General features: G+C 41.0%; 3 protein-coding genes across 21 annotated transcripts in view; 2 read left to right on the forward strand and 1 right to left on the reverse strand.

Moving 5' to 3' along the window:
• Positions 1-4,091: 4,091 nt before the first annotated feature.
• On the forward strand, positions 4,092-10,693 carry LOC106567538 (uncharacterized). Of its 4 annotated transcripts, none has more exons than XM_014136924.3 (4): positions 4,092-4,391; positions 8,597-9,458; positions 9,660-9,735; positions 10,231-10,693. In XM_014136924.3, exons 2-4 carry the CDS (start codon positions 8,662-8,664, stop codon positions 10,303-10,305), a joined length of 948 nt encoding a protein of 315 aa, XP_013992399.2. In that variant the 5' UTR covers positions 4,092-4,391; positions 8,597-8,661; the 3' UTR covers positions 10,306-10,693. The 4 variants fall into 4 exon arrangements, 3 of the variants coding, with proteins under 3 accessions (XP_013992399.2, XP_013992398.2, XP_013992400.2); XM_014136923.3 differs by having other exon boundaries at positions 4,103-4,547; XR_001320095.3 differs by having other exon boundaries at positions 4,113-4,547; positions 8,597-9,735.
• An 8,994-nt stretch (positions 10,694-19,687) lies between these two features.
• Positions 19,688-21,596, reverse strand: tmem126a (transmembrane protein 126A). Its single transcript, NM_001141527.1, is given in 5 exon segments — positions 19,688-19,895; positions 19,981-20,095; positions 20,175-20,368; positions 21,079-21,206; positions 21,460-21,596. Coding segments are annotated over 4 exon segments (621 nt in total). The 5' UTR covers positions 21,192-21,206; positions 21,460-21,596; the 3' UTR covers positions 19,688-19,696.
• An 89-nt stretch (positions 21,597-21,685) lies between these two features.
• dlg2 (discs, large homolog 2 (Drosophila)) overlaps positions 21,686-26,973 on the forward strand; it is a 405,714-nt gene continuing 400,426 nt past the window's right edge. For 9 of the 16 annotated variants that reach the window (XM_045693434.2, XM_082960253.1, XM_082960251.1 and 6 more), the window contains exons 1-2: positions 21,687-21,884; positions 22,521-23,205. In XM_045693434.2, coding sequence (XP_045549390.1) covers positions 23,187-23,205 — 19 coding nt within the window. In that variant the 5' untranslated portion in view covers positions 21,687-21,884; positions 22,521-23,186. Of the gene's footprint in view, positions 21,885-21,962; positions 23,206-26,973 lie in introns of those variants that run through there. The other 7 variants (XM_082960249.1, XM_082960254.1, XM_082960252.1 and 4 more) reach the window with 3 other exon arrangements.

A 26,973-nucleotide genomic window follows, 5' to 3' on the forward strand; every position in this document is an offset into this window, starting at 1 on the left:
GCCATAAATCAAATTTATTTTTATATAGCCCTTCGTACATCAGCTGATATTCTCAAAGTGCTGTACAGAAACCCAGCCTAAAACCCCAAACAGCAAGCAAAGCATGTGAAAGAAGCACGGTGGCTAGGAAAAACTCCCTAGGAAAAACTCCCTAGAAAGGCCAAAAACCTAGGAAGAAACCTAGAGAGGAACCAGGCTATGAGGGGTGGCCAGTCCTCTTCTGGCTGTGCAGGGTGGATATTAAAACAGAACATGGTCAAAATGTTAAAATGTTAAAATGTTCATAAATGACCAGCATGGTCAAATAATAATAATCATAGTAGTTGTCGAGGGTGCAACAAGCACGTCCGGTGAACAGGTCAGGGTTCCATAGCCGCAGGCAGAACAGTTGAAACTGGAGCAGCAGCACGGCCAGGTGGACTGGGGACAGCAAGGAGTCATCATACCAGGTAGTCCTGAGGCATGGTCCTAGGGCTCAGGTCCTCCGAGAGAAAGACAGAAAGAGAGAAAGAGAGAATTAGAGAGAGCATATTTAAATACACACAGGACACCGGATAAGACAAGAGAAATACTCCAGATGTAACAGACTGACCCTAGCCCCCCGACACATAAACTACTGCAGCATAAATACTGGAGGCTGAGACAGGAGGGATCAGAAGACACTGTGGCCCCATCCGATGATACCCCCGGACAGGGCCAAACAGGCAGGATATAACCCCACCCACTTTGCCAAAGCACAGCCCCCACACCACTAGAGGGATGTCTCCAACCACCAACTTACCGTCCTAAGACAAGGCCGAGTATAGCCCACAACGATCTCCGCCATGGCACAACCCAAGGGGGGGGGGGGGGGCGCCAACCCAGACAGGAAGACCACGTCAGTGACTCAACCCACTCAAGTGACGCACCCCTCCCATGGACGGCATGGAAGAACACCAGTAGGCCAGTGACTCAGCCTCTGTAAAAGGGTTAGAGGCAGAGAATCCCAGTGGAAAGAGGGGAACCGGCAAGGCAGAGACAGCAAGGGCGGTTCGTTGCTCCAGCCTTTCCGTTCACCTTCACACTCCTGGGCCAGACTATACTTAATCATAGGACCTACTGAAGAGATAAGTCTTCAGTAAAGACTTAAAGGTTGAGACTGAGTCTGCGTCTCTCACATTGGTAGGCAGACCATTCCATAAAAATGGAGCTCTATAGGAGAAAGCCCTACCTCCAGCCGTTTGCTTAGAAATTCTAGGGACAATTAGGAGGCCTGCGTCTTGTGACCGTAGCGTACGTGTAGGTATGTACGGCAGGACCAAATCGGAAAGATAGGTAGGAGCAAGCCCATGTAATGCTTTGTAGGTTAGCAGTAAAACCTTGAAATCAGCCCTTGCCTTAACAGGAAGCCAGTGTAGGGAGGCTAACACTGGAGTAATATGATCAAATTTTTTGGTTCTAGTCAGGATTCTAGCAGCCGTATTTAGCACTAACTGAAGTTTATTTAGTGCTTTATCCGGGTAGCCGGAAAGTAGAGCATTGCAGTAGTCCAGCCTAGAAGTAACAAAAGCATGGATTAATTTTTCTGCGTCATTTTTGGACAGAAAATTTCTGATTTTTGCAATGTTACGTAGATGGAAAAAAGCTGTCCTTGAAACAGTCTTGATATGTTCTTCAAAAGAGAGATCAGGGTCCAGAGTAACGCCGAGGTCCTTCACAGTTTTATTTGAGACGACTGTACAACCATCCAGATTAATTGTCAGATTCAACAGAAGATCTCTTTGTTTCTTGGGACCTAGAACAAGCATCTCTGTTTTGTCCGAGTTTAAAAGTAGAAAGTTTGCAGCCATCCACTTCTTTATGTCTGAAACACAGGCTTCTAGCGAGGGCAATTTTGGGGCTTCACCATGTTTCATTGAAATGTACAGCTGTGTGTCGTCTGCATAGCAGTGAAATTTAACATTATGTTTTCGAATGACATCCCCAAGAGGTAAAATATATAGTGAAAACAATAGTGGTCCTAAAACGGAACCTTGAGGAACACCGAAATTTACAATTGATTTGTCAGAGGACAAACCATTCACAGAGACAAACTGATATCTTTCCGACAGATAAGATCTAAACCAGGCCAGAACTTGTCCATGTAGACCAATTTGGGTTTCCAATCTCTCCAAAAGAATGTGGTGATCGATGGTATCAAAAGCGGCACTAAGATCTAGGAGCACGAGGACAGATGCAGAGCCTCGGTCTGACGTCATTAAAAGGTCATTTACCACCTTCACAAGTGCAGTCTCAGTGCTATGATGGGGTCTAAAACCAGACTGAAGCGTTTCGTATACATTGTTTGTCTTCAGGAAGGCAGTCAGTTGCTGTGCAACAGCTTTTTCAAAAATTTTGGAGAGGAATGGAAGATTCGATATAGGCCGATAGTTTTTTATAATTTCTGGATCAAGATTCGGCTTTTTCAAGAGAGGCTTTATTACTGCCACTTTTAGTGAGCTTGGTACACATCCGGTGGATAGAGAGCCGTTTATTATGTTCAACATAGGAGGGCCAAGCACAGGAAGCAGCTCTTTCAGTAGTTTAGTTGGAATAGGGTCCAGTATGCAGCTTGAGGGTTTGGAGGCCATGCTTATTTTCATCATTGCGTCAAGAGATATAGTACTAAAACACTTTAGTATCTCCCTTGATCCTAGGTCCTGGCAGAGTTGTGCAGACTCAGGACAATGGAGCTTTGGAGGAATACCCAGATTTAAAGAGGAGTCTGTAATTTGCTTTCTAATGATCATGATCTTTTCCTCAAAGAAGTTCATAAATGTATTACTGCTGAAGTGAAAGCCATCCTCCATTTGCGAAGGCTGCTTTTTAGTTAGCTTTGCGACAGTATCAAAAAGAAATTTCGGATTGTTCTTATTTTCCTCAATTAAGTTGGAAAAATAGGATGATCGAGCAGCAGTAAGGGCTCTTCGATACTGCACGGTACTGTCTTTCCAAGCTAGTCGGAAGACTTCCAGTTTGGTGTGGCGCCATTTCCGTTCCAATTTTCTGGAAGCTTGCTTCAGAGCTCGTGTATTTTCTGTATACCAGGGAGCTAGTTTCTTATGACAGATGTTTTTAGTTTTTAGGGGTGCAACTGCATCTAGGGTATTGCGCAAGGTTAAATTGAGTTCCTCGGTTAGGTGGTTAACTGATTTTTGTCCTCTGACGTCCTTGGGTAGGCAGAGGCAGTCTGGAAGGGCATCAAGGAATCTTTGGGTTGTCTGAGAATTTATAGCACGACTTTTAATGCTCCTTGGTTGGGGTCTGAGCAGATTATTTGTTGCAATTGCAAACGTAATAAAATGGTGGTCCGATAGTCCAGGATTATGAGGAAAAACATTTAGATCCACAACATTTATTCCATGGGACAAAACTAGGTCCAGAGTATGACTGTGGCAGTGAGTAGGTCCAGAGACATGTTGGACAAAACCCACTGAGTCGATGATGGCTCCGAAAGCCTTTTGGACTGCTGAACAATTATTAAAATGGCCACCCGGACTATTTACATTTACACCCCCCCACCTCCCCTTCGTTTTTACACTGATGCTACTCTCTGTTTATCTATGCATAGTCACTTTACAAATTACTTTAAGTAACCTGTACCACTGCACATTGACTCTGTACCAGTACCCCCTTTATCTAGCCTCATTATTGTTATGCAATTTTCTTGTTACTTTTTTATACATGTTTTTGTTAATATTTTTTATATTTCTCGAGTTGCATTGTTGCTTAAGTGCTTGTAAGTAAGAATTGTACGGTAAGGTCTACACCTGTTGTATTGAGCGCATGTGACAAATAAGATTTGATTTGACCTTGTTCCCAGTTGTCTTGAAAGCACCATTATCACCATGGTTACCACAGCCACAAAGTCACAAACTCCGCCTATTTCTACAATTTATCTTATTAAATTCCGATATTTAACCTAACCTTAACCACACTGCTAAACTTAAATGAATATTACAACAGCAAAACATGACGATATAGACAATTTTGACTTTGTGGCTGTGGTAACCTCATATAGAACAATAAGCCTAGTTTTTGGGTTAGTTATAAAAATCATCCATGAGCAGAGAACAACGCGAACAGCACAGAGTTTCTAATGGTGCGTTTAACACAACTGGGAAAAATACGAGGTCACATGACGTCAGTGATCTTCAGGTCGGAGGTCTAGAAAGAGGCCCAAGTTCCCGAGTTGGAATTCTGAGTTGGATGACAGTTCAAAACGATTTCCCCCAGTCGGAGCTCGGTTTGTTTTCGAGTTACCAGTTGGCTTGAAAGCACTGAAGTCTCACACCTCCGAGTTGTTTTGTTTTGGACGCGTCATAAATACTAACTGTATGGCGCCTCAGTGTTAACGTTCTGAATTTCCGCCGGTGAGTCGCCATCTTTTGTACGTTTCGAAGTTCTCTCAGTTTGTGTGGTCAGTAAGTTTACCGACTTTCAAACAACATTTTATATTTTCCTACAAGAACCTGAAGAATACTGCAAACAAATATATACAATCTGATCCAGTTAAAGCTTGACGGACGGTAAGTGTGTGGTTACAGTACTTAAATGCCGTGTCAGACATTGTTTGTGCGCAATGCCAATGGCCGTCTAAAGTAACGCTAACCTGGTACCACCCAAGTAAAGGTTGGTCAGATTCTGTGCTAGGTATGCTTTACACTACTCAGCTTCAAGTGTAGCTAGCTACCTAACGCTAGTAAGGCTAATGTCTTTAGCCCTAGTTAGTTAGCTTGTCAATTTACATTTGTTGGAACATCCTAGCAATCCATGCAAGTACTCGCGTGATAATTGAGATAATGCTCACGTTACTAAGTAGTTGGTGTTTTCGCCAACGTTATTTTTATTTAAAGTTAGTTAGCTATGTTAATGCGGTAACGCACCACAGCCATAAACCCAGCCCATTTCTGCGATGTATCATCTTCAAATCGGATTTTAAACCACACTGCTATAGTAAGCTTAATATTAAGACCAAAAAGCAAATAGTTTAATGATATACTATATCCATTGACTGTGATTGTAACTAGTGACAACCCTTTACTTGGGGATACTTCCTCAATTCCAGACTTAAAAGAGAACATTGTTCTAAACTTCCATGACTAAGTTAGTTGCATGGGGTTCGTTTGAATTAAGAACATGCACCATTATTAAATGAAATACATGTGTTGCTCCGTGACGCACTTAATCAAATGCGTACGCTGCTATCTTGTCCATTTCAAATATTTACATTGACAGGGCGCACACATTGTTGGTTTACTTCATGGCCAAAAACATTTTATATAATTTAGTAACGGAGCATTTTCTAACTTCAATCGAACCACATGCAACTAAACATGGACGTTTATGGGTGTTATCTGTCTTCCGGGGGGGGGGGGGGGCGCGCAGGACCGAATTTGTGATGCTCAACCAACTGTGGTTGCGTTGCAAACACTTAAAAGACACACTGTCTCCCCTCAAATGAAGTGGACACTTCTGATGACGTATCATGACGTCTGACGAGTATACACTTGCAGGGTGAGGGAGGGAGGAAGGAATGATTTTTTTTTAAATGGACCGCCCTTGCCCGGAAATGCGTTAATCCCGCGATGATTGTTTTTTCAGCCACCGGTACCTTGCGCATGCTTTATATGCATTACAGTCAATTATGATTGCATGTTTACTTACATTTTCTATATAATTATTAATATTTGCCTACTGTATAACAACTAGCAAATTAATTAGCTAACTAACTTCAGCATGCCTAGCTGGAACTTCTGAAGGAATGTTTTATTTCTACAATTTCCAAAACCTAACCAAACATAATTACTTTTACTAGACTTTTTTGAGCTGTCATGTGCATAAGTAGCACAATTTTCTAATTTATTTAGATTCGTTTTTACTTGTATGTTGACTTCTCCATATTGCCGTTGAGGTTTTAAGTTTTGTCTGACTTTTCTTAGCGGATGTACAATCATCGCAAATTGAATTATGGGGTGTTTCAGGCCCTGAAGTGAACATAATTGTACACTCGCAATCTCGATCAAAAACAAGGGCTGAGGGGCTTACGTTGTGAACTTCCCTTGTTTGGACCGACATCCAAGATGGTGACGGGTATTCCCCCTAGGGCATAAGGCCAGGGTAAGTGGACGAGGGTGTATATTTTATGAGTTTGAAACGCAGCCTGTGTATGGCAGTATGGAATCATTCCCAAATTTCTGTGTAGCTACTGGCTAGCTATATTCTCAGACAATATTTTGGTGCCTAGATGCAGCCTGCTTTGAACAGCTGCACAAGAAATGTTCATATAAAACAGCCTTTCATTTTTTTCGACAAAGACCCTCACAGCTACAGTGGTGGAAAAAGTACCCAATTGTTATAAACTCAGTAAAAAAATCAACTTGCTCTCACTGTCAACTGTGTTTATTTTCAGCAAACTTTAAATAAAATGTTTATTTGTTTTGTTGTATGAACAGAACAATATTCAACAACTGAGACACAACCTGACCAAGTTCCACAGACATGTGACTAACAGAAATTGAACAATGTGTCCCTGAACAAAGGGGTGGTCAAAAGTAACAGTCAGTATCTGGTGGCCACCAGCTGCATTAAGTACTGCAGTGCATCTCCTCTTCATGGACTTACCAGATTTGCCAGTTCTTTCTGTGAGATGTTACTCCACTCTTCCACCAAGGCACCTGCAAGTTCCTGGACATTTCTGGGGGGAATGGCCCTAGCCCTCACCCTCCGATCCAACAGGTCCCAGACGTGCTCAATGGGATTGAGATCCGGGCTCTTCGCTGGCCATGGCAGAACACTGACATTCCTGTCTTCCAGGAAATCACGCACAGAATGAGCAGTATGGCTGGTGGCATTGTCATGCTTGAGGGTCATGCCAGGATGAGCCTGCAGGAAGGGTACCACATGAGGCAGGAAGATTTCTTCCCTGTAACGCACAGCGTTGAGTTTGCCTGCAATGACAACAAGCTCAGTCTGATGATGCTGTGACACACCGCCCCAGACCATGACCGACCCTCCACCTCCAAATCGATCCTGCTCCAGAGTACAGGCCTCGGTGTAACGCTCATTCCTTTGACGATTATCGTGAATCCGACCATTTCCCCTGGTGAGACAAAACTGCGACTCGTCAGTGAAGAGCACTTTTTGCCAGTCATGAATGGTCCAGCGACGGTGGGTTTGTGTCCGTAGTCGACGTTGTTGCCGGTGATGTCTGGTGAGGACCTGCCTTACAACAGGCCTACAAGCCCTCAGTCCAGCCTCTCTGTCTATTGCGGACAGTCTGAGCACTGATGGAGGAATTGTGTGTTCCTGGTGTAACTCCGACAGTTGTTGTTGCCATCCTGTACCTGTCCCGCAGGTGTGATGTTCGGATGTACCGATCCTGTGCAGGTGTTGTTACACGTGGTCTGCCACTGCGAGGACTATCAGCTGTCCGTCCTGTCTCCCTGTAGCGCTGTCTTAGGCGTCTCACAGTATTTATTGCCCTGGCGATATCTGCAGTCCTCATGCCTTTTAAGGCATGCTCACGCAGGGACCCTGGGCATCTTTCTTTTGGTGTTTTTCAGAGTCTGTAGAAAGGCCTCTTTAGTGTCCTAAGTTTTCATAACTGTGACCTTAATTGCCTACCGTCTGTAAGCTGTTAGTGTCTTAATGAACGTTCCACAGGTGCATGTTCATTAATTGTTTATGGTTCATTGAACAAGCATGGGACGCAGTGTTTAAACCCTTTACAATGAAGATCTGTGAAGTTATTTGGATTTTTACGAATTATCTTTGATAGACAGGGTCCTGAAAAAGGGACGTTTCTTTTTTTACTGAGTTTACTTGAGTAAAAGTATATAGATACCTTTTTAATAGGAAGTTATTCAATTAAAAGTTAGTCACTCAGTAAAATATTACTTGAGTAAAACTATTGGTTTCTAAATATCAAAAGTAAATGTAATTGCTAAAATATACTTTAGTAAGTTTTAAGTGTGTGAATTAGCAGGACAGGAAAATGGTCTAAGCATTCAAAATGTAACATGTACTTTTGGGTGTCAGGGAAAAGGAGTAAAAAGTACATTATTTTCTTTAGGAATGTAGTAAAGTAAAAGGTGTCAATTCTTTATTAAAGTACAGATACCCCCCAAAAATAGTTAAGTGGTACTTTTTAAGTGTTTTTACACAACTGCACAGATTTGACGAGGATGTCGCCAACAACTTATTCACTAGGGATGGTAATTTTAGCTAGCTAAATTAGCTTATATTTATCAGGAGCATGTTATTTAGAACCTAACTTGTTAGCGAAGGCAAGCCTTGCCACAAACAGACATGGCAATAAAGAACACATTACTAAAATTTTTGGATCACAAGAACGTGATTTTATATTTGGTAAAGGAAACGTGCATGGCCTCAAGACAGAAGGCCCTTCCAAATGGGAATTGAGATAATGGAGGGAATCTGAAGAATAGGTGCAACTTACTCACTGAATGCTCAAATATTTATTTCATTGCTAATCTGTTGAAACCCAACAGATTCTTTAAACCGACCTAATTAAAAACAATGTTACTTATCAATGTCCTTTTGTGTATCCTCACAGAAAATGTATGCAGAGTCCAGACTGGAGCGGAAATAAATAGGTGGTGCCCATCGTCAAAAGCTAAAATGATCACCAGACGAAGAGGTCATTCAGACAACACTGATGTGGAGGTGCACACCTCAAATTGTCCTTTTGAAATTGAAGTCCCTGACTTTGAAACTATACATTTTAAAACGAGTCCCTACGAAGACATGAGCTCAGAGAATGGGGATAGTACAGTCGGATTAGAGCTTGATGGTTTATTTGGAATCGACAAGTTAAACTGGACATTTAAGAAGGACGCAGTCTCCCCTCTTTTCGACATTGGATTGACCGAATTAGGTGTGGGTAACACAACAGATCAAGATTTTGGAATCGGCACGTCCAGGACGCCATCGCCAGAAGGAATGTCTGCTGGTCAGAAAAGGAAGTGGAGAGAGAACCTGTCTGGGCGCATGATCAACAAGAACGCCATCGCTGCAAGAATGAATCGTCTGAAAAAGAAGGAATATGTCAACGGGCTGGAGAATAAAGTTGGGTCTCTGTCATCAGAAAACCACATACTTAAACAGGAGAACGTCCAATTGAATAAGAGGGTGGAAGAGTTGGAAGATGAATCGAGGTACCTGAGAGCTGTGTTGGCCAACGAGAGTATGTTAGCCCAGCTGTTGTCAAGGCTGAGCGGTGTGAACGGCATGAAATTATCTTCCTCACTTTTCCAGGAGTCCAACAAGAACGAAGACCATGATTATGCCTTGCCTAGGAAACTTGTGAAGATGGAGACAGAGACTTCTGGTGGCGTCTGTCTGCACGTGGACAAGAACCACGTCTCGGTGGAGTTCTGCACGAAGTGTGCAGAGAGTGCAAGCGCATCACTCAAAATGTAGGGTCAAGTACTTTTATCTATTTTCAGATGTTGAGACTGAACCTGCTTTAACTTCAGAGTAAAAAAAAAAAATATCAGGGGAATTTATGAACACTTAAAACTGTTTTGAGATCATTACTTAAATGTTGAATGAGCATGTGTGAAGTCTTATGAAACCAATGATATAAGAACACGTTACTCGTTAAACCTTGTTGCCAGTTTTCTTCTAGGTGATGATTGTTCAACCATGCTGGATGAATGGGTTACAGAACGTCCCTGTCTGCTTGGCTCCATGGTAAGGATCTCTTAACAAGAAAAGCTGATGATTTGATAACCTTGAAAAACATCTGAGAAGGTATTTCAAGTTTTAAAATAACTTTAGGTATACACTGGAACTTATGTTTCTCTGTTAGTTTAAGTTGAGTAATTACTTCAATTTGTTCAATTTATATTCAACTTTTCTTTTATTAAGCTCTGTGCATTAAGAATTTAACCTGTAAATATACAAATCTAACTGATTTCACGCCCAAATATAAAGAAATGGGGGCTTTTTGAATTTAGCAGTCAAGTTTTATTGGAATTGAAGAAAAAATAAATGGAGTACGGTGATGTTTCACAAAGAGTTTTATCTTAGATTATTAGTTCATATTGGCTCTTGAACCAGAATGGGGGGGACAAACAAATATAGTTGGTTACCACGGTTTGGTTAGAAATGGTCTCTTTGTGAATCATTACTATTCTGCTGAAGGATGTTTTTATTTAGCGCCCCTATTTTTCTTTATTGCTAAAGTGGATTCTGCTGTCGGAAGCTGAGGAGGCGGAACCCGCTGCTGCCAACTTGGCCTGTTTTTTTTTTTTTTTTTAAAGGTAGTATAACAAATGGTGTAAGTGACTACATTATACCAGTATCCCACCACACTTTTGAAAAAAGTTGTGAATTTAGAATATTGTGGATGACAAGTGTTCCACTACCTATTGCATTGACAATATCAGAGGTCGTTTAATATAGTTTCTTCACAACTTGACTTGTGTTGACACTTTTGAATGGAAACCCAGTTGTAAAAGTATATTTTATTATTGATGTGGTGATCCTGATAGAAATCGCGTTCACCAATGTTGTATAAACTGAGTCAGTATGTCTTGAAGAATTATGTATAATACAAGATTTTGTGCCAAAATCTCTAAATGAGAGAATAATGTTTAAGGAAGATTGGTTTTGATAAAGTAATTGACAATAAATCTCATTTTGATTATACATGCTTCAGTTATGTATTTTGTCTTGAATGTTGCTGTATGTCATTGATATTAACCTTATTTTCTCTTTTCAAACAGCAAGCTTTTTCTGCAGACAGAGCTATCAATTCCTCAACAAAATGGGGGGGGGAAAATTGGTAATGGTTCCCAAACACGTGAGGCTTCATTTGAGTGGAGAGCTCAAAGCATATTGTATGTGCATACACCTACAGTGAGGGGAAAAAAGTGTTTGAACCCCTGCTGATTTTGTACGTTTGCCCACTGACAAAGAAATGATCAGTCTATAATTTTAATGGTAGCTTTATTTGAACAGTGAGACAGAATAACAACAAAAAAATCCAGAAAAACCCATGTCAAAAACATTATAAAATGATTTGCATTTTTATGAGGGAAATAAGTATTTCACCCCTCTGCAAAACATGACTTAGTACTTGGTGGCAAAACACTTGTTGGCAATCAGAGGTCAGACGTTTCTTGTAGTTGGCCACCAGGTTTGCACACATCTCAGGAGGGATTTTGTCCCACTCTTTGCAGATCTTCTCCAAGTCATTAAGGTTTCGAGGCTGACGTTTGGCAACTCGAACCTTCAGCTCCCTCCACAGATTTTCTATGGGATTAAGGTCTGGAGACTGGCTAGGCCACTCCAGGACCTTAATGTGCTTCTTCTTGAGCCACTCCTTTGTTGCCTTGGCCGTGTGTTTTGGGTCATTGTCATGCTGGAATACCCATCCACGACCCATTTTCAATGCCCTGGCTGAGGGAAGGAGGTTCTCACCCAAGATTTGACGGTACATGGCCCCGTCCATCGTCCCTTTGATGCGGTGAAGTTGTCCTGTCCCCTTAGCAGAAAAACACCCCCAAAGCATAATGTTTCCACCTCCATGTTTGATGGTGGGGATGGTGTTCTTGGGGTCATAGGCAGCATACCTCCTCCAAACATAGCGAGTTGAGTTGATGCCAAAGAGCTCCATTTTGGTCTCATCTGACCACAACACTTTCACCCAGTTGTCCTCTGAATCACTCAGATGTTCATTGGCAAACTTCAGACGGGCATGTATATGTGCTTTCTTGAGCAGGGGGACCTTGCGGGCGCTGCAGGATTTCAGTCCTTCACGGCGTAGTGTGTTACCAATTGTTTTCTTGGTGACAATGGTCCCAGCTGCCTTTAGATCATTGACAAGATCCTCCCGTGTAGTTCCGGGCTGATTCCTCACCGTTCTCATGATCATTGCAACTCAGGTGAGATCTTGCATGGAGCCCCAGGCCGAGGGAGATTGACCGTTCTTTTGTGTTTCTTCCATTTGCGAATAATCACACTAACTGTTGTCACCTTCTCACCAAGCTGCTTGGCGATGGTCTTGTAGCCCATTCCAGCCTTGTGTAGGTCTACAATCTTGTCCCTGACATCCTTGGAGAGCTCTTTGGTCTTGGCCATGGTGGAGAGTTTGGAATCTAATTGATTACTTCTGTGGACAGGTGTCTTTTTTACAGGTAACAAGCTGCGGTTTGGAGCACTCCCTTTAGGAGTGTGCTCCTAATCTCAGCTCGTTACCTGTATAAAAGACACCTGGGAGCCAGAAATCTTTCTGATTGAGAGGGGGTCAAATACTTATTTCCCTCATTAAAATGCAAATCAATTTATAACATTTTTGACATGTTTTTCTGGAGTTTTTTTGTTATTCTGTCTCTCACTGTTCAAATAAACCTATCATTAAAATTATAGACTGATAATTTCTTTGTCAGTGGGAAAATGTACAAAATCAGCAGGGGATCAAATACTTTTTTCCCTCACTGTACTAGTCTGGTGTACTTGTTTTTAACATAATGCTGTTGCATTTAGGTTTAATGTAATAGTTTATTCTTAAATTGGCTTCAGGTGTTTTCAGACCTCAAAATTAGTCTGACTAAATAAGTTCATGTCCAGCTATATGCCTGAAGCACAAATCAATAGAAAAGACAGGTGCTGTTCAAAATGATAAATATAAGTAATTTTGGATAGCACTTATCTTTCCCATTTAATTTGGAGTTGTGGCATATAGTAGGATTTACACACCTGGTAGTGTAGGCCATTGACTCTTTGACAGACCACTTGAGGTCTGAATGTCCAACAAATAATGTAAGGAACTGTCACTCATACGTTTGTCGAGCTGGATGGCATGGCAGTGAATATATTTAATGTGAAGCATCCAGAAGGCTTTACTTGGCATTTTGTATCTGAAACATTTATTGTTAGCTAAATGCACACATTTTAACTTTGTTTAAGGTACAATCCATAATTTATTTTTCAGCCAAATGTTAGACCGAAATACTTGGTTTGATATAAAGCTGAAGGATGGGTTGGAGAAATGTTATGTAACTACCTTTAAATGAATATGCAAGAAAGGACTGATAGTACATGAGATCAAAATCATAGTATTTGTAAACTGTTTAAAACAACCTTATATTTTGGGCAACACAGTTGTACTAAGCTCATTGGGCATCATAAGTTCTATTCTTCCAAGTATCACTGGGTATATATTGATATGTGGTGTGTGTGTCCCAAAATCACAGGGCATGCAAGGCGACTTATTTGGGCATGCAAACTAAAGTTTTTTTATTATGAAAACTATGGCATATTTAGCCAGAGAAGCATGTATGTTGTAAATGTCTGTTTTATAAACACTATAGCTTCAAAATATGCTTTAAACTATCATTTTCACGTGGACAGCTCCTATGAATTTTGAGTGGTTATATTTCTCCAGCCCTGTGATCCCGTACCCTTTTTGCAAACCAAGTGGTGGGGCTGCTGTTGACTGAATATGTGTAGTGCCTTTTTAAAGGATACTTTTGGTATTTAAGACCTAAGTTAAATGGTGTCTCGCATTGAAAGTGCAATGTGTCATTTGGTTTTCTTTAAAACGGCCACTTTAAACTTTTAGCCACTGCTAACCAAAAGTCAATGGGGGTGATGGTGGTTTTCCCCCAAAAATGTTTTCTACACTGGTCAAATTGAGAATCCATTAATTTGATATAGCCCGACTAACTTAAATCAAAACTATTCTCAGCTAATATTTAGATTTGGCCATTTACTAGCAGGTCAACCAGCCAATGTCGAGTTATACATTTTGATATCAGCATACAAAGCAAATGTTTCTCATCAAGTACATTGCTTGACATTGATAACTAAATGTTATGCTATTTTGACTGGATCGCAATTGGATTATATTTGCTTTGTTTATCAGTTGCCTTACCCTAGGATATGGCACTTTCAAACCTTTTCCCATGTAGGGCCACTCAAAAACATTTATAATATTCCACACCTGATGGTCTTATGTGCATGTTGAATGCTTTTTTTTTTTTAATGACCTTTGTGTTAAAAGAGCATCCAATTTAGGACCCAATCTCAGTTTGTGCATTTAACACAGCTGTGAGGTATTTAACAAAGAAACATTTCATTGCGATCCTGATTCAGAGGTTTAACTTCCTATCACTAAAATTGGCGCATGCATCACACATTCATTTCAAAATACCATTGATTTCAAATGTGTGATATGCCAAGTTAAAACATTCAAAATGTAGAACTGTTTTACAACCTGATAATCACTTAATTCTAATGGAAATTAAAGCGTGCATTAAGGTATAACATATGTACAGTGCCTTAAAATATTCATACCCTTTATTTTACTTTTTGTGTTACAGGCTGGATTAAATAGATTTCTCACCATCTACACAAAATACCCCATAATGATGAAGTGAAAACATGTATTTAGACATTTTTTTTCAAATATATCAAATGAAATACAGAACTCTCAATTACTTAAGAATTCACATCCCTGAGTCAATACTTTGTAGAAGCAGCTTTGGCAGCGATTACAGCTGAGCCTGTCTCTAAGAGCTTTCCACGCCTGGATTGTGCAACATTTGCACTTTTTCTTTTTTAATTTTACTTTTTTATTCTTTAAATTCTCCAAGCGATGTCAAATTGGTTGATCATTGCTGGACAACCATTTTCAGGTTTTGCTGTAGTTTTGACTTAGATTTAACTCAGCCACTCAGGAATGTTCAATGTCTTCTCGCTAAGCAACTCCAGTGTAGATTTGGCCTTGTTTTTTAGGTTATTGTCCTTCTGAAATGTGAATTCATCTCCCAGTGTCTGGTGGAAAGCAGATTGAACCAAGTTTTTCTCTAGCATTTTGTCTGTGCTTAGAAATGGAATGGAGCTTTTTTTATCCTGGCAAAACTCTGCAGTCCATAACAATTACAAGCATACCTATAACATGATGCAGCCACCACTATGCTTAAATAGAGTGGTAGTCAGTTGTATTGGATTTGCCCAAAACATAACTGTATTCATGACAAAGTGAATTGTTTTATCACATTTTTTACAGTATTACTTTAGTGCCTTGTTACAAACAGGATGCATGTTTTGGAATATTTTTATTCTGTACATGCTTCCTCCTTTTCACTCTGTCAATTAAATCAATGTTTTATTAGTCACATACGTGTTTAGCAGATGTTAATGTTGGTGTAGAAAAATGGTTGTGCTTCTAGTTCTCGACAGTGCAGCAATATCTAACAATTTAACAACATATACCCAATACACACAAATCTAAGGAAGGAATGTTAAGAACGTATAAATATATGGATGAGTGATGTCAGAGCGGCATAGACTAAGATACTGTAATCTATACTAGTCTACTGTATATACATGAGATGAGTAATGCAAGAGATGTAAACATTAAAGTGACTAGTGTTCCATTTTTTTTTTAAAGTTAATGTTGTTGATCCATCCTCAGTTTTCTATCACAGCCATTAAACTTTTTTCAAGTCATCATTGGCCTCATGGTGAAATCCCTGAGTGGTTTCCTTCCTCTCCGGCAACTGAGTTAGGAAGGACGCCTGTATCTTTGTAGTGACTGGGTGTATTGATACACCATCCAAAGTGTAATGAATAACTTCACCAAGCTCAGATATTCAATGTATTTTTACCCATCTACCAATGGGTGCCCTTCTTTGCGAGGCATTGGAAAACCTCCCTGCTCTGTGGTTGAATCTGTTTGAAATTCCCAGTGACTGAGGGACCTTAAAATTATCTGTATGTGTGGTGTACAGAAAAGGTAGTAATTCAAAAATTGTTAAACACTATTCCACACAGTGAGTCCATGCAATTTGTGACCTGTTAAGCAAATTTGTACTCTTGAACTTATTTAGGCTTGCCATAACAAAGAGGTTGAATACTTATTGATTTAATACATTTCAGCTTTTTCATTTAATTTGTAAACAGTTTGAAAAACATTCCACTTTGATATTGTGTGTATGCCAATGAATCAACTAATCCACTTTAAATTCAGGCTATTGCAACAAAATGTGCAAGAAGTCGAGGTGTGTGAATACTTTCTGAAGGCACTGTTGAACTAGGTGTGTGATTTGCTATGGTTCCACTTCCAATGCAGCATTTTACAAGTTAATTGCAGGTAAATTAATCTGTGGGTTGGAATCCTGTCTACTAATTTCAGCGACGACATCATGCTCAATTCTCCCTAGAGTTTATTAAACTACAGCTTTCATATGGTTTGACAACACACTGAAAAGGCACACAAACTTGGTAATACCATAAATAACTCTGTAAGGTGTTCCCTGTTCAACAGGCAAATGTATTAGAATGGTACAGATAGAGCTGATGTGAATCCTTTGTCTACATCTCAGGCCTGTTTGTTCTACATAATATATCTGAGCATTCCACTACATAGTGCTCTGAAGGCAGCCGTTCCTACCACCAGTGGGCCTCCAACTAAAATGTAAATGATGGAGCATATGCATCCTATTATGTTTTCACAATGCAAATAGCTCCTTCTTTGGGATAGGGGGCAGCATTTTCACGGCCGGATAAAAAAAATGTACCCGACTTAATCTGGTTACTACTCCTGCCCAGAAACGAGAATATGCATATAATTAGTAGATTTGGATAGAAAACACCCTAAAGTTTCTAAAACTGTTTGAATGGTGTCTGATTATAACAGAACTCGTATGGCAGGCCAAAACCTGAGAAGATTCCATGCAGGAAGTGCCCTGTCTGACAATCTGTTGTCCTTCTGTTGCATCTCTATCGAAATTACAGCATCTGTGCTGTAACGTGACACTTTAAGGCTTCCATTGGCTCTCTAAAGCCGCCAGAAAGTGGAATGGAGTGTCTGCTGTCTCTGGGCTAAGTATAGGAGCAGAGTTTAAGTGGTCAGCCTAAGTGGTCAGACAGTGAGACTGGAGATGCGAGGTCACGAGAACTCGCCATTTTTTTCTTTCTCTCTGAATGAATACAACGTTGCCCGGTTGGAATATTATCGCTATTTTATGAGAAAAATAGCCAAAAGATTTATTTTAAACAGCGTTTGACATGCTTCTAAGTACGGTAATGGAATATTTAATATTTTTTGTCACGAAATGCGCTCGCGCGTTACCCTTCGGATAGTGACCTGAACGCACTAACAAAACGGAGGTATTTGGATATAACTATGGATTATTTGGAACCAAAACAACATTTGTTGTTGAAGTAGAAGTCCTGGGAGTGCATTCTGACAAAGAACAGCAAAGGTAATCCAATTTTTCTAATAGTAATTCTGAGTTTAGGTGACCTCGAAGTTGGCGGATGTCAAAATAGCTAGCCGTGACGGCCGAGCTATGTACTCAGAATATTGCAAAATGTGCTTTCGCTGAAAAGCTATTTTAAAATCGGACATGGCGATTGCATAAAGGAGTTCTGTATCTATAATTCTTAAATTATGTATTTTGTCAATGTTTATCATGAGTAATTTAGTAAATTCACCCGAAGTTTGCAGTGGGTATGCTAGTTCTGAAGGTCACATGCTAATGTAAAAAGCTGGTTTTTGATATAAATATGAACTTGATTGAACAAAACATGCATGTATTGTATAACATAATGTCCTAGGAGTGTCATCTGATGAAGATCAAAGGTTAGTGCTGCATTTAGCTGTGGTTTGGGTTTATGTGACATATATGCTTGCTTGGAAAATAGCTGTGATTATTTGTGTCTATGTACTCTCCTAACATAATCTAATGTTTTGCTTTCGCTGTAAAGCCTTTTTGAAATCGGACAATGTGGTTAGATTAACGAGAGTCTTGTCTTTAAAATGGTGTAAAATAGTTGATTGTTTGAGAAAATTGAATTGTGGTATTTGTTGGTTTTGTATTTCGCGCTGTTAGATGCTGTTGGCTAGGGGTTCCGCAGGCGGAACGTCTGTCCTCAACAGGTTATAGATACTTGGGGGAAAATCGTAAGAACATCGGTCTACTGGTAAAATGCACAGGAGGGGGTATTCTGGGCAGAGCTAAATGTGATTTAAATGATATTTGTAGTGCTCAAGGAATCAACATGAGGGGATGATTTATTTTGAATGTATAATTTGACAGGATAATTGTTGAGCTAAGACAGTTGCGCATCTCATTAAGATAAGGCACATCCTTCAAAATCAGGGTTGATTTTTAGACAAGCTCTGAGTGAGAACTGTGTGTGATATATATATATACACAGACCCCTTCCCCACATTGTTACATTACAGCCTTTTTCTAAGATGGATTATTTTTTCCCCCCCTCTACCTCATGAAAGTGAAAACTGACTTAGAAATGTTTGCAAATTTTATTTTTTTAAAACATAAGTATTCAGACCCTTTGCTATGAGACTTGAAATTGAGCTCTGGTGCATCCTGTTTCCATTGATCTGATGTTTCTACAACTTGGAGTCCATCTGTGTTAAATTCAACTGATTGGACATATGGAAAGGCACCCACCTGTCTATATAAGAAGGTCCCACAGTTGACAGTGCATGTCAGAGACAGGATTGTGACGAGGCACAGATGTGGGGAAGGATACCGAAATATTACTGCAAAGCATGGTGGTGGCAACATGCTGTGGGGGTGTTTTTCAGCGGCAGAGACTGGGAGATTGGTCAGGATCAAGGGAAAGATGAACAGAGCAAAGTACAGAGAGATCTTTGAAAATCTGCTCCAGAGCGCTCAGGACCTCAGTCTGGGGGCAAAGGGTCACCTTCCAACAGAACAACGACCCTAAGCACAGCCAAGACAACGCAGGAGTGGCTTCGGGACAAGTCTCTGAATGTCCTTGAGTGGCCCAGCCAGAGCCTGGACTTGAACCCAATCGAACATCTCTGGAGAGACCTGAAAATAGCTGTGCCTCGACGCTCCCCATCCAACCTGACAGAGCTTGAGAGGATCTATAGAGAAGAGTGGGAGAAACTCCCCAAATCCTGGTGTGCCAAGCTGGTAGCGTCATACCGAAGACGACTCGAGGCTGTAGTCGCTGCCAAAGGTGCTTCCAAGTTCTGAGTAAATGGTCTGAATTTGTGATTTAAAAAAAAAAGCTTTTGGAAAAATGTCTAAGCCAGTTCCCGCTCAGCCCAGTCAAAACTGTTCGCTGCTCTGGCACCCCAATGGTGGAACAAGCTCCCTCACGATGCCAGGACAGCGGAGTCAATCACCACCTTCTGGAGACACCTGAAACCCCACCTCTTTAAGGAATACCTAGGATAGGATAAAGTAATCCTTCTAACCCCCCCCCCCCCCCCCCCCCCCCCTTAAAAGATTTAGATGCACTATTGTAAAGTGGTTGTTCCACTGGATATCATAAGGTGAATGCACCAATTTGTAAGTCGCTCTGGATAAGAGCGTCTGCTAAATGACTTAAATGTAAATGTAATTTTTTTTTATCTTTGCAGTGTGAACGCTGCCATCTACTTGGAATTACAGTTATGAATGGGCCTCTACTTTGCGGTATAGCCGTAAACGACCTCATTGCAAACAGCGGGAAAAACTACAATCTGCAGTACCCCCATGGTTTTGTTTTGCCCTTTGACATTGCATATAAAATATTTATTCCAGCGATAGCGTTGCTATAATTTAGTCATTACATTATGATTATCCAGATGTTTACATGTAACTCAAGAACTGAAGAAAATAAAAATACAGAACATTTAGGTTTGTTTGAAACGGTTTTAATCCTGAAGCTCCTCGCCATTTGAGATGGACAACTGAATCAACTTCAAGTAGCTGTCAAAGTGTCTGGAGCTTAGGTAGGTTCCAAAGAACACCTGTAGTACTATCACAACACCCATTTTCCTCAAGATGGGTTGAGTAATGTTCATCCAAAAACGGAGGACGTTTCCCTTTTCTGGCAATGGTGCAGTGTTGTACCTGATAGATAAATACAATGGCATAATTATGCAAATTCAGTCAGCCAAGCATCTTGATGAAACCGACTGCAAAGAGCAGCACATACCTGGTTGCAAGGCCTGCATTCACAGGCAAAGCCAACAGAATAGGATATACGCCAGCACCAACTGCGCCGACAAGGGCACCTCTTATCAGGACACAGGTTGGACAGTTAAGGTCACCTGAAATGAGTTTAAGAATATCAGAAACAATTAAAATATTGTCAAACTTCAACTGGAACTGAAACAATTAAACACTCACCAGACAATAATGGTTTGGATACAGCTACATTATACATGGCCACTGTTGTCAAGAATGGTAGGACAGCCATTGGGAGATTTGATGTAAAACGCCCTTGAGTGACATTCAGTGCTCTCCTGTATAAGCTGTTGGCAATCAGTCCTGCAAATGCCCCATTACCTCCCAGGTACATGGGGCCATAGGTGAAGATTTTCCTGTAGAACAACAGTGATATTTCATAGGTTGTTAATGTTATGAGAGCAAAAGGCTGTCAAGGAAATGAAAACATGTCTAGGCTATAGAGATGGATGACTCATCTTTGTACCTATTCCATTAGACAGGTTGGTTGTTTAGCAACAAAATAGATGTGCTCAACTATGCTTCAGGAAGCTTACTTTCCCCATCACTATTGCGAGTAATCTGGCCATACAGAATCGCAACACATGGACTTCTGCGCCATTGAAGCGTGCGCATAGTTTGAAGTTGTTAGCTAACCCAGGGTTTCCCAAACTCTGTCCTGGGGTCGCCCCCCGTTGCAGGTTTTGATTTTTGGCCTAACACTACACAGCTGATTTAAATAATCAAAGCTTGATGAGTTGGTTATTTGAATCATCTGTAGCGCTAAGGCAAAAACCAAAACGTGGGGCCCCAGAACCAGGTTTGGGAAACCCTGAGCTGACCAATCAAAAGTGTCTGTGACAGTGCCATTGAAGCCATCTCTATTTTGAAGTAGTACATTTTTTTTCAAGATTGGCTGATCCCTCCTGATGAACTGGTTGGACATGACTCCAACGGTCACCTGGAGGGATCAGCCAGTTGACTACATTAAAATAGTCAAAGCCCTCTGTAGCGCTGTCCATGCTAACAACATTTTGGCCACTAGAGGCCTTATCATTTTCTATGGCATAGGCCTACAAAAACGTACTTGTCAAGTTCAGGCAACCGTTCGAAATTTTCCGTCATCATTTGAATGATCAGAGCTCTGGGAACTGTGCGGCCGGTGCCTTTCTGTACAACGACATTGCTGTTTTCTGACATCTTCAGCAAGATTCCCTGCAATGCATGACCACATTTTTTAAATGTCACTGTCTATCAGTAATGTTGGCTATCATTGACAGGGCTGAGTGAACGTGTATGCAACACGTTCGATAAGACTGCTAACTTTACCTAGCCAACATTACATGTTATAAAACCCAGTCCAAGTAGCCTAGTTCAGAGAGCAAAACATTTATATATTATTAATCACGATTACACTGGAATAATGCCAGTCTATGTATTGCTGTACTGTCGAGTATTCCTTCCTTACCTTGCGATGTTTCAGCTCTAATGTAGCTATGTGCTGCAAACGTTTAGCTGTTTCAATATTTTCTTCTGTATCATTATTTAGTGAAGGGCGCAGCCATTTTAAACCACGTGCACCAAAGTGAACTCTGAACCTTTCACAACAAATTGTATTGGTTAATACTCCCGAGCCTGGACAAAAAGCACCGCCATGCCATTGGATGTAAAGTTTTGTCAATCAAGGTGTAGCTAGTAACAAACCTCTCCGTTGCTAAGCTAAAACTGATACTGCTTTCCACTCCGTGGCTGTAGATTTGGAAATATAAACGGGGTGACACAGCAAATAAGAGGGCGAGAAAGTTCCAGATATTTCGCAAAGAATATATGAAATGTGTAAAATAGACGGGTTATTGCAGAGACATACGTTTTACAGCAAGATCAGCCAGGCAGGTATTTTCCTACATGCGCGAGCGCACTGACATCAGGAAAGGCTATCGTTAACCAAACGCTTTGCCAACTTCCAGTTTCACTGTCCAGGCTTTCGTTTTAGGTAGCCTAGCTTGGTTGAGCAACAACGATGCATGTGTTTGCGAGCATTGGGTTTATTTCAGTTTGTGAATGGTTGAATAGACTTGGGCTATAAAGCATGTCATATCCTAAATCAAAGGAAGATGACGGAGAATCACACCAGCTATATAACCTTAGCTAACTGAGATATTGGATGGAGCCCATCAATTGTATTCGTGGTGGTATGACTTGCAATACATTTTGGCCAGCTAATGTTATGTATTTTGATTGCCATATCTGCACACCTGGTTCGTTTGACTAATTGGGACACCCCAAATTCATAGAAAAAATATTAGACTGAGTAATTGCTGCAAGGTAGCCTAATTAAACTTGATGTGCTGTTAGTGTTAAGCTACAAATAGGCGGCTACCCCTACTCATTTCATTATTTAGCGTTTTTTTCCCCCCACGCGCTAAAATAGCACTGGTTGCATATTTAACTCTGCGGATTAACGTTACCCCACCTTTAACGTTTCTTTGGGCTGCCATTGGTTTTGATTATTTATTTTTTAATCTCCAGGTCATCACATGGGAGCGCCATTGACTCAATGCCAGCATCAAACTCCAAGGACAGTGATAGAAACGCGGAACATCTCGCTGAGCCGGGCTCAAGAAAAGTTTGTCAATTGAGGGAATATACCGACTGACCACTTAACCCAGGCTATAGTTAATGTCCATGACATTATCCCCTGACAACTGTCTGTGTGGGAACATCAGAACGCGCGCGCGACAGCCGCTGCACCTGTCAGCACAGCAGCACGCCTTCATCGGAACCATAGCCCACACAAGACACTTCACAGGACAACAGAAAATAGGATTTTTTAATTTTATTTATTTGAACACTTTCGGGCTGAATGCATCACGGCGAAGCATTGGTTAGGCTACATCTTTGCTGACGATTAACTGAACAAAGCATGCCGAACTACATTGCAAGTATAGTTTTTGTTTGTGGCCTGTTTTGTCCTATGCTATAGTCTTATTTTAGACTGTAGGCTAGCCTACTGATTCTGTTGGAGCAAAAGCCTATAGCTTTCAAAACTGAACTTAAGGGCACACGTTATAGTACAACTGATTCGCCAATGATGTGGTTTCCTACCTAGCGGTTACCACTGCCGGAAACTTTTAATGATGCACTGAAGAGAACTGATAGCAGGAGGAAATACCAATACGGATCCAGGATTCAACTATGCCTGTAAGAAAAAAAGGTGAGCAGAAACGTAGTTGGCACAACAGGTGTCTCGCCACTAAGCAGCCACAAGTGAAAAAAAGTATTTGTCATTCAGCACTTTTAGACCCATGTCAGTGTGTAGGCTTGCCTTTAGCCTTTCTCGGTTATGTTCCTGTAGGTAAGCTAATGGCAAATTTAAAGAAAATTACCCCATAACTTGTAATGTAAGCCTAATATGTGGCCTATGAAACAGAACAGTCATTGATAATGTACAAAATAAAGGAAACACCAACAGTGTCTTAATAGGGAGTTGAGTCACCAGAACAGCTTCAATGCTCCTTGGCATAGATTCTACAAGTGTCAGGAACTCTATTTGAGGGATGCAACACCATTCTTCTATGATAAATCTATAATTTGGTGTTTTGTTGGTGGAAAAAAAGTGTCTTAAGCGCTGCTCCGGAATCTCCCGTAAGTGTTCAGTTGGGGGGAGATCTGGTGACACACATCCCCTTTAACCCTCTATGCTCCTTTGAAACTCCTTTCAAAATCACTGAGATCTCTTCTAGCCATGGTAGCCAAAATAATGGGCAACTGGGCGTTTTTATACATGACCCTAAGCATGATGTTAATTGCTTAATTAACCCAGGACCCACACCTGTGTGGAAGCACCTGTTTTCAATATATTTGTATCTCATTTACTCATGCGTTTCCTTTATTTTTGCAGTTACCTGTAGTTTATTATAGATAGGAATATTGGGTAACAAACATTTTTTATAGCTTTCATGAATAAGAATTTATAAATATTTTAAGTACTAGGGCTAATACAGTCCATTCGGAAAGTATTCAGACCACTTTACTTTTTTCACATTTTGTTACATTACAGCCTTATTCTAAAATTGATTACATTTGTTTTCTTCATCAATCTACATTCAATACACCATAATGACAAAGCGACAACAGGTTTAAAAATGTGTTGCATATGTATTAAAAATAAACCGCTAACTTATTTACATAAGTATTCAGACCCTTTGCTATGAGACTTGAAATTGAGCTCAGGTGCATCCTGTTTCCATTGATCATCCTTGATGTTTCTACAACATCATTGGTGTCCACATGTGGTAAATTCAATTGATTGGACATGATTTGGAAAGGCACACTCCGGTCTTTACAAGGTCCCACAGTTGACAGTGCATGTCAGAGCAAAAACCAAGCCATGAGGTCGAAGGAATTGTCCATAGAGCTCCGAGATAGGATTGTGTTGAGGCACAGATTCTTGGGAAGGGTACCAAAACATTTCTGCAGCATTGAAGGTCCCCATGGACACAGTGGCCTCCATCATTCAAGAATGATGAAGTTTGGAACCACCAAGAGTCTTCCAAGAGCTGGCCGCCCGGCCAGACTGAAAAATCGGGGGAGAAGGGCCTTGGTCAGGAAGGTGACCAAGAACCCGATGGTCACTCTGACAGCGCTCCAGAGTTCCTCTGTGGAGATTGGAGAACCTTCTAGAAGGACAACCATCTCCGCAGCACTTCGCAGCCTTTATGGTAGAGTGGCCAGACAGAAGTCACTCCTCATTAACTTCTCTAGGGCCAGTGGGACGATTTCGTCCCACCTACGTAACAGCCAGTGGAATCCCGTGGCGCGTTATTCAAATACCTTAGAAATGCTATTACTTCAATTTCTCAAACATATGACTATTTTACACCATTTTAAAGACAAGACTCTTGTTAATCTAACCACACTGTCCGATTTCAAAAAGGCTTTACAACGAAAGCAAAACATTAGATTATGTTAGCAGAGAACCCAGCCACAAATAATCACACCCATTTTTCAAGCTAGCATATAATGTCACATAAACCCAAACCACAGCTAAATGCAGCACTAACCTTTGATGTTCTTCATCAGATGACATTCTTAGGACATTATGTTATACAATACATGCATGTTTTGTTCAATCAAGTTCATATTTATATCAAAAACCAGCTTTTTACATTAGCATGTGAAGTTCAGAACTAGCATACCCCCCGCAAACTTCCGGTGAATTTACTAAAAACTCCTCTATGCACTCGCTATGTCCGATTTTAAAATAGATTTTCGGTGAAAGCACATTTTGCAATATTCTAAGTAGATAGCTAGCCCTGTGATGCCGGGCTATTTAGACAACCACCAAGTTTAGCACTCAGAAAAGTCACATTTACTATAAGAAAAAATGTTATTACCTTTGCTGTCTTTGTCAGAATGCACTCCCAGGACTTCTACTTCAATAACAAATGTTGGTTTGGTTCAAAATAATCCATAGTTATATCCAAACAGCGGCGTTTTGTTCGTGCGTTCAAGACACTATCCGAAAGGGTAAATAAGGGTGACGAGCATGGCGCAATTCGTGACAAAAAATTTCTAAATATTCCATTACCGTACTTCGAAGCATGTCAACTGCTGTTTAAAATCAATTTTTATGCAATTTTTCTCATAAAAATGCGATAATATTCCGACCGGGAATCTGCGTTTAGGTAAACAGACAAAAGAAAATAAAGCATTCGGTCGACTCGGGCACGCGCCTAAGCCCATAGTACTCTGTTCGGCCACTTGCCAAAAGCGATAATGTGTTTCAGCCAGAGCCTGCCTCGATATTGTTCAGCTTTTTCCCGGGCTCTGAGAGCCTATGGGAGCCGTAGGAAGTGTCACATTAGAGCAAAGATCCTCAGTCTTCAATAAAAAGAGCCAAGATGAAACACCACTTGTCAGACAGGCCACTTCCTGCATGGAATCTTCTCAGGTTTTGGCCTGCCATTTGAGTTCTGTTATACTCACAGACACCATTCAAACAGTTTTAGAAACTTTAGGGTGTTTTCTATCCAAGGCCAATAATTATATGCATATTCTAGTTACTGGGCAGGAGTAGTAACCAGATTAAATCGGGTACGTTTTTTATCCGGCCGTGTCAATACTGCCCCCTAGCCCTAACAGGTTAACTGAATATTGCAGGGAATAGCCTTATACATAAGGCCTTTCGTGGATAATGGAGATAACTTCCAGCCCAATGATGTCTAGTGTTTATGGGAATTGTGTGATCATATTCAGTAAAGGATTTTTATATCCTTTTTATACATGGTGATTGTAGTGTAAGTTCAGTCCACAAAGCAACTCCATATAAATAGATGTGTAATGAGGCTTGCCCTGGCGTGACCTCAGATAGTCTCAGCCACTGGTCTGTAATTGTGCAGCAATAAAAATTAAATGCTGTCTGAGTTGTTCAACTGTACTGTACAATGAAAGTAATGGAAGAGGCCTCCTGAATTGGCGTGGTGGTCTAGGGCACTGCATCGCAGTGTTAGCTGTGCCACTAGAGATTCTGGGTTCAAGTCCAGGCTCTGTCGCAGCCGGCCGTGACCGGGAGGCCCATGGGGCGGCGCATAATTGGCGCAGCATCGTCCGGGTTAGGGGAGGGTTTGGCCGGCAGGGATGTCCTTGTCCAATCGCGCACTAGCAACTCCTGTGGCGGGCCGGGTGCAGTGCATGCTGACACGGTCACCAGGTGCACAGTGCTATCTCCAACACATTGGTGCGGCTGGCTTCCGGGTTAGGTGGGCATTGTGTCAAGAAGCAGTGCAGCTTGGTTGGGTTGTGTTTCGTAAGACACACGGTTCTCGACCTTCGCCTCTCCCGACTCCGTATGGGAGTTGCAGTGATGAGACAGGATTGTAACTACCAATTGGATACCACAAAATTGGGGAGAAAACGGGGGTTAACATAAAATAATAAAAAGAAAGTCATGCAAGATCGTTCAACCTTCCAGACTTACTTT

Source organism: Salmo salar, chromosome 13, assembly GCF_965601325.2.
Source record: "Salmo salar chromosome 13, fSalSal1, whole genome shotgun sequence".
NCBI lineage: Eukaryota > Metazoa > Chordata > Actinopteri > Salmoniformes > Salmonidae > Salmo > Salmo salar.

Excerpts from the sequence above, each read along its gene's own strand:
- LOC106567538 (XM_014136924.3), top strand. The coding sequence starts at position 8,662 with ATGATCACCAGACGAAGAGGTCATTCAGACAACACTGATGTGGAGGTG. Across the intron at positions 9,459-9,659 it reads GCAAGCGCATCACTCAAAAT|TTTTCTTCTAGGTGATGATT; the intron begins GTAGGGTCAAGT and ends CCTTGTTGCCAG. Across the intron at positions 9,736-10,230 it reads CCTGTCTGCTTGGCTCCATG|TGGATTCTGCTGTCGGAAGC; the intron begins GTAAGGATCTCT and ends TTATTGCTAAAG.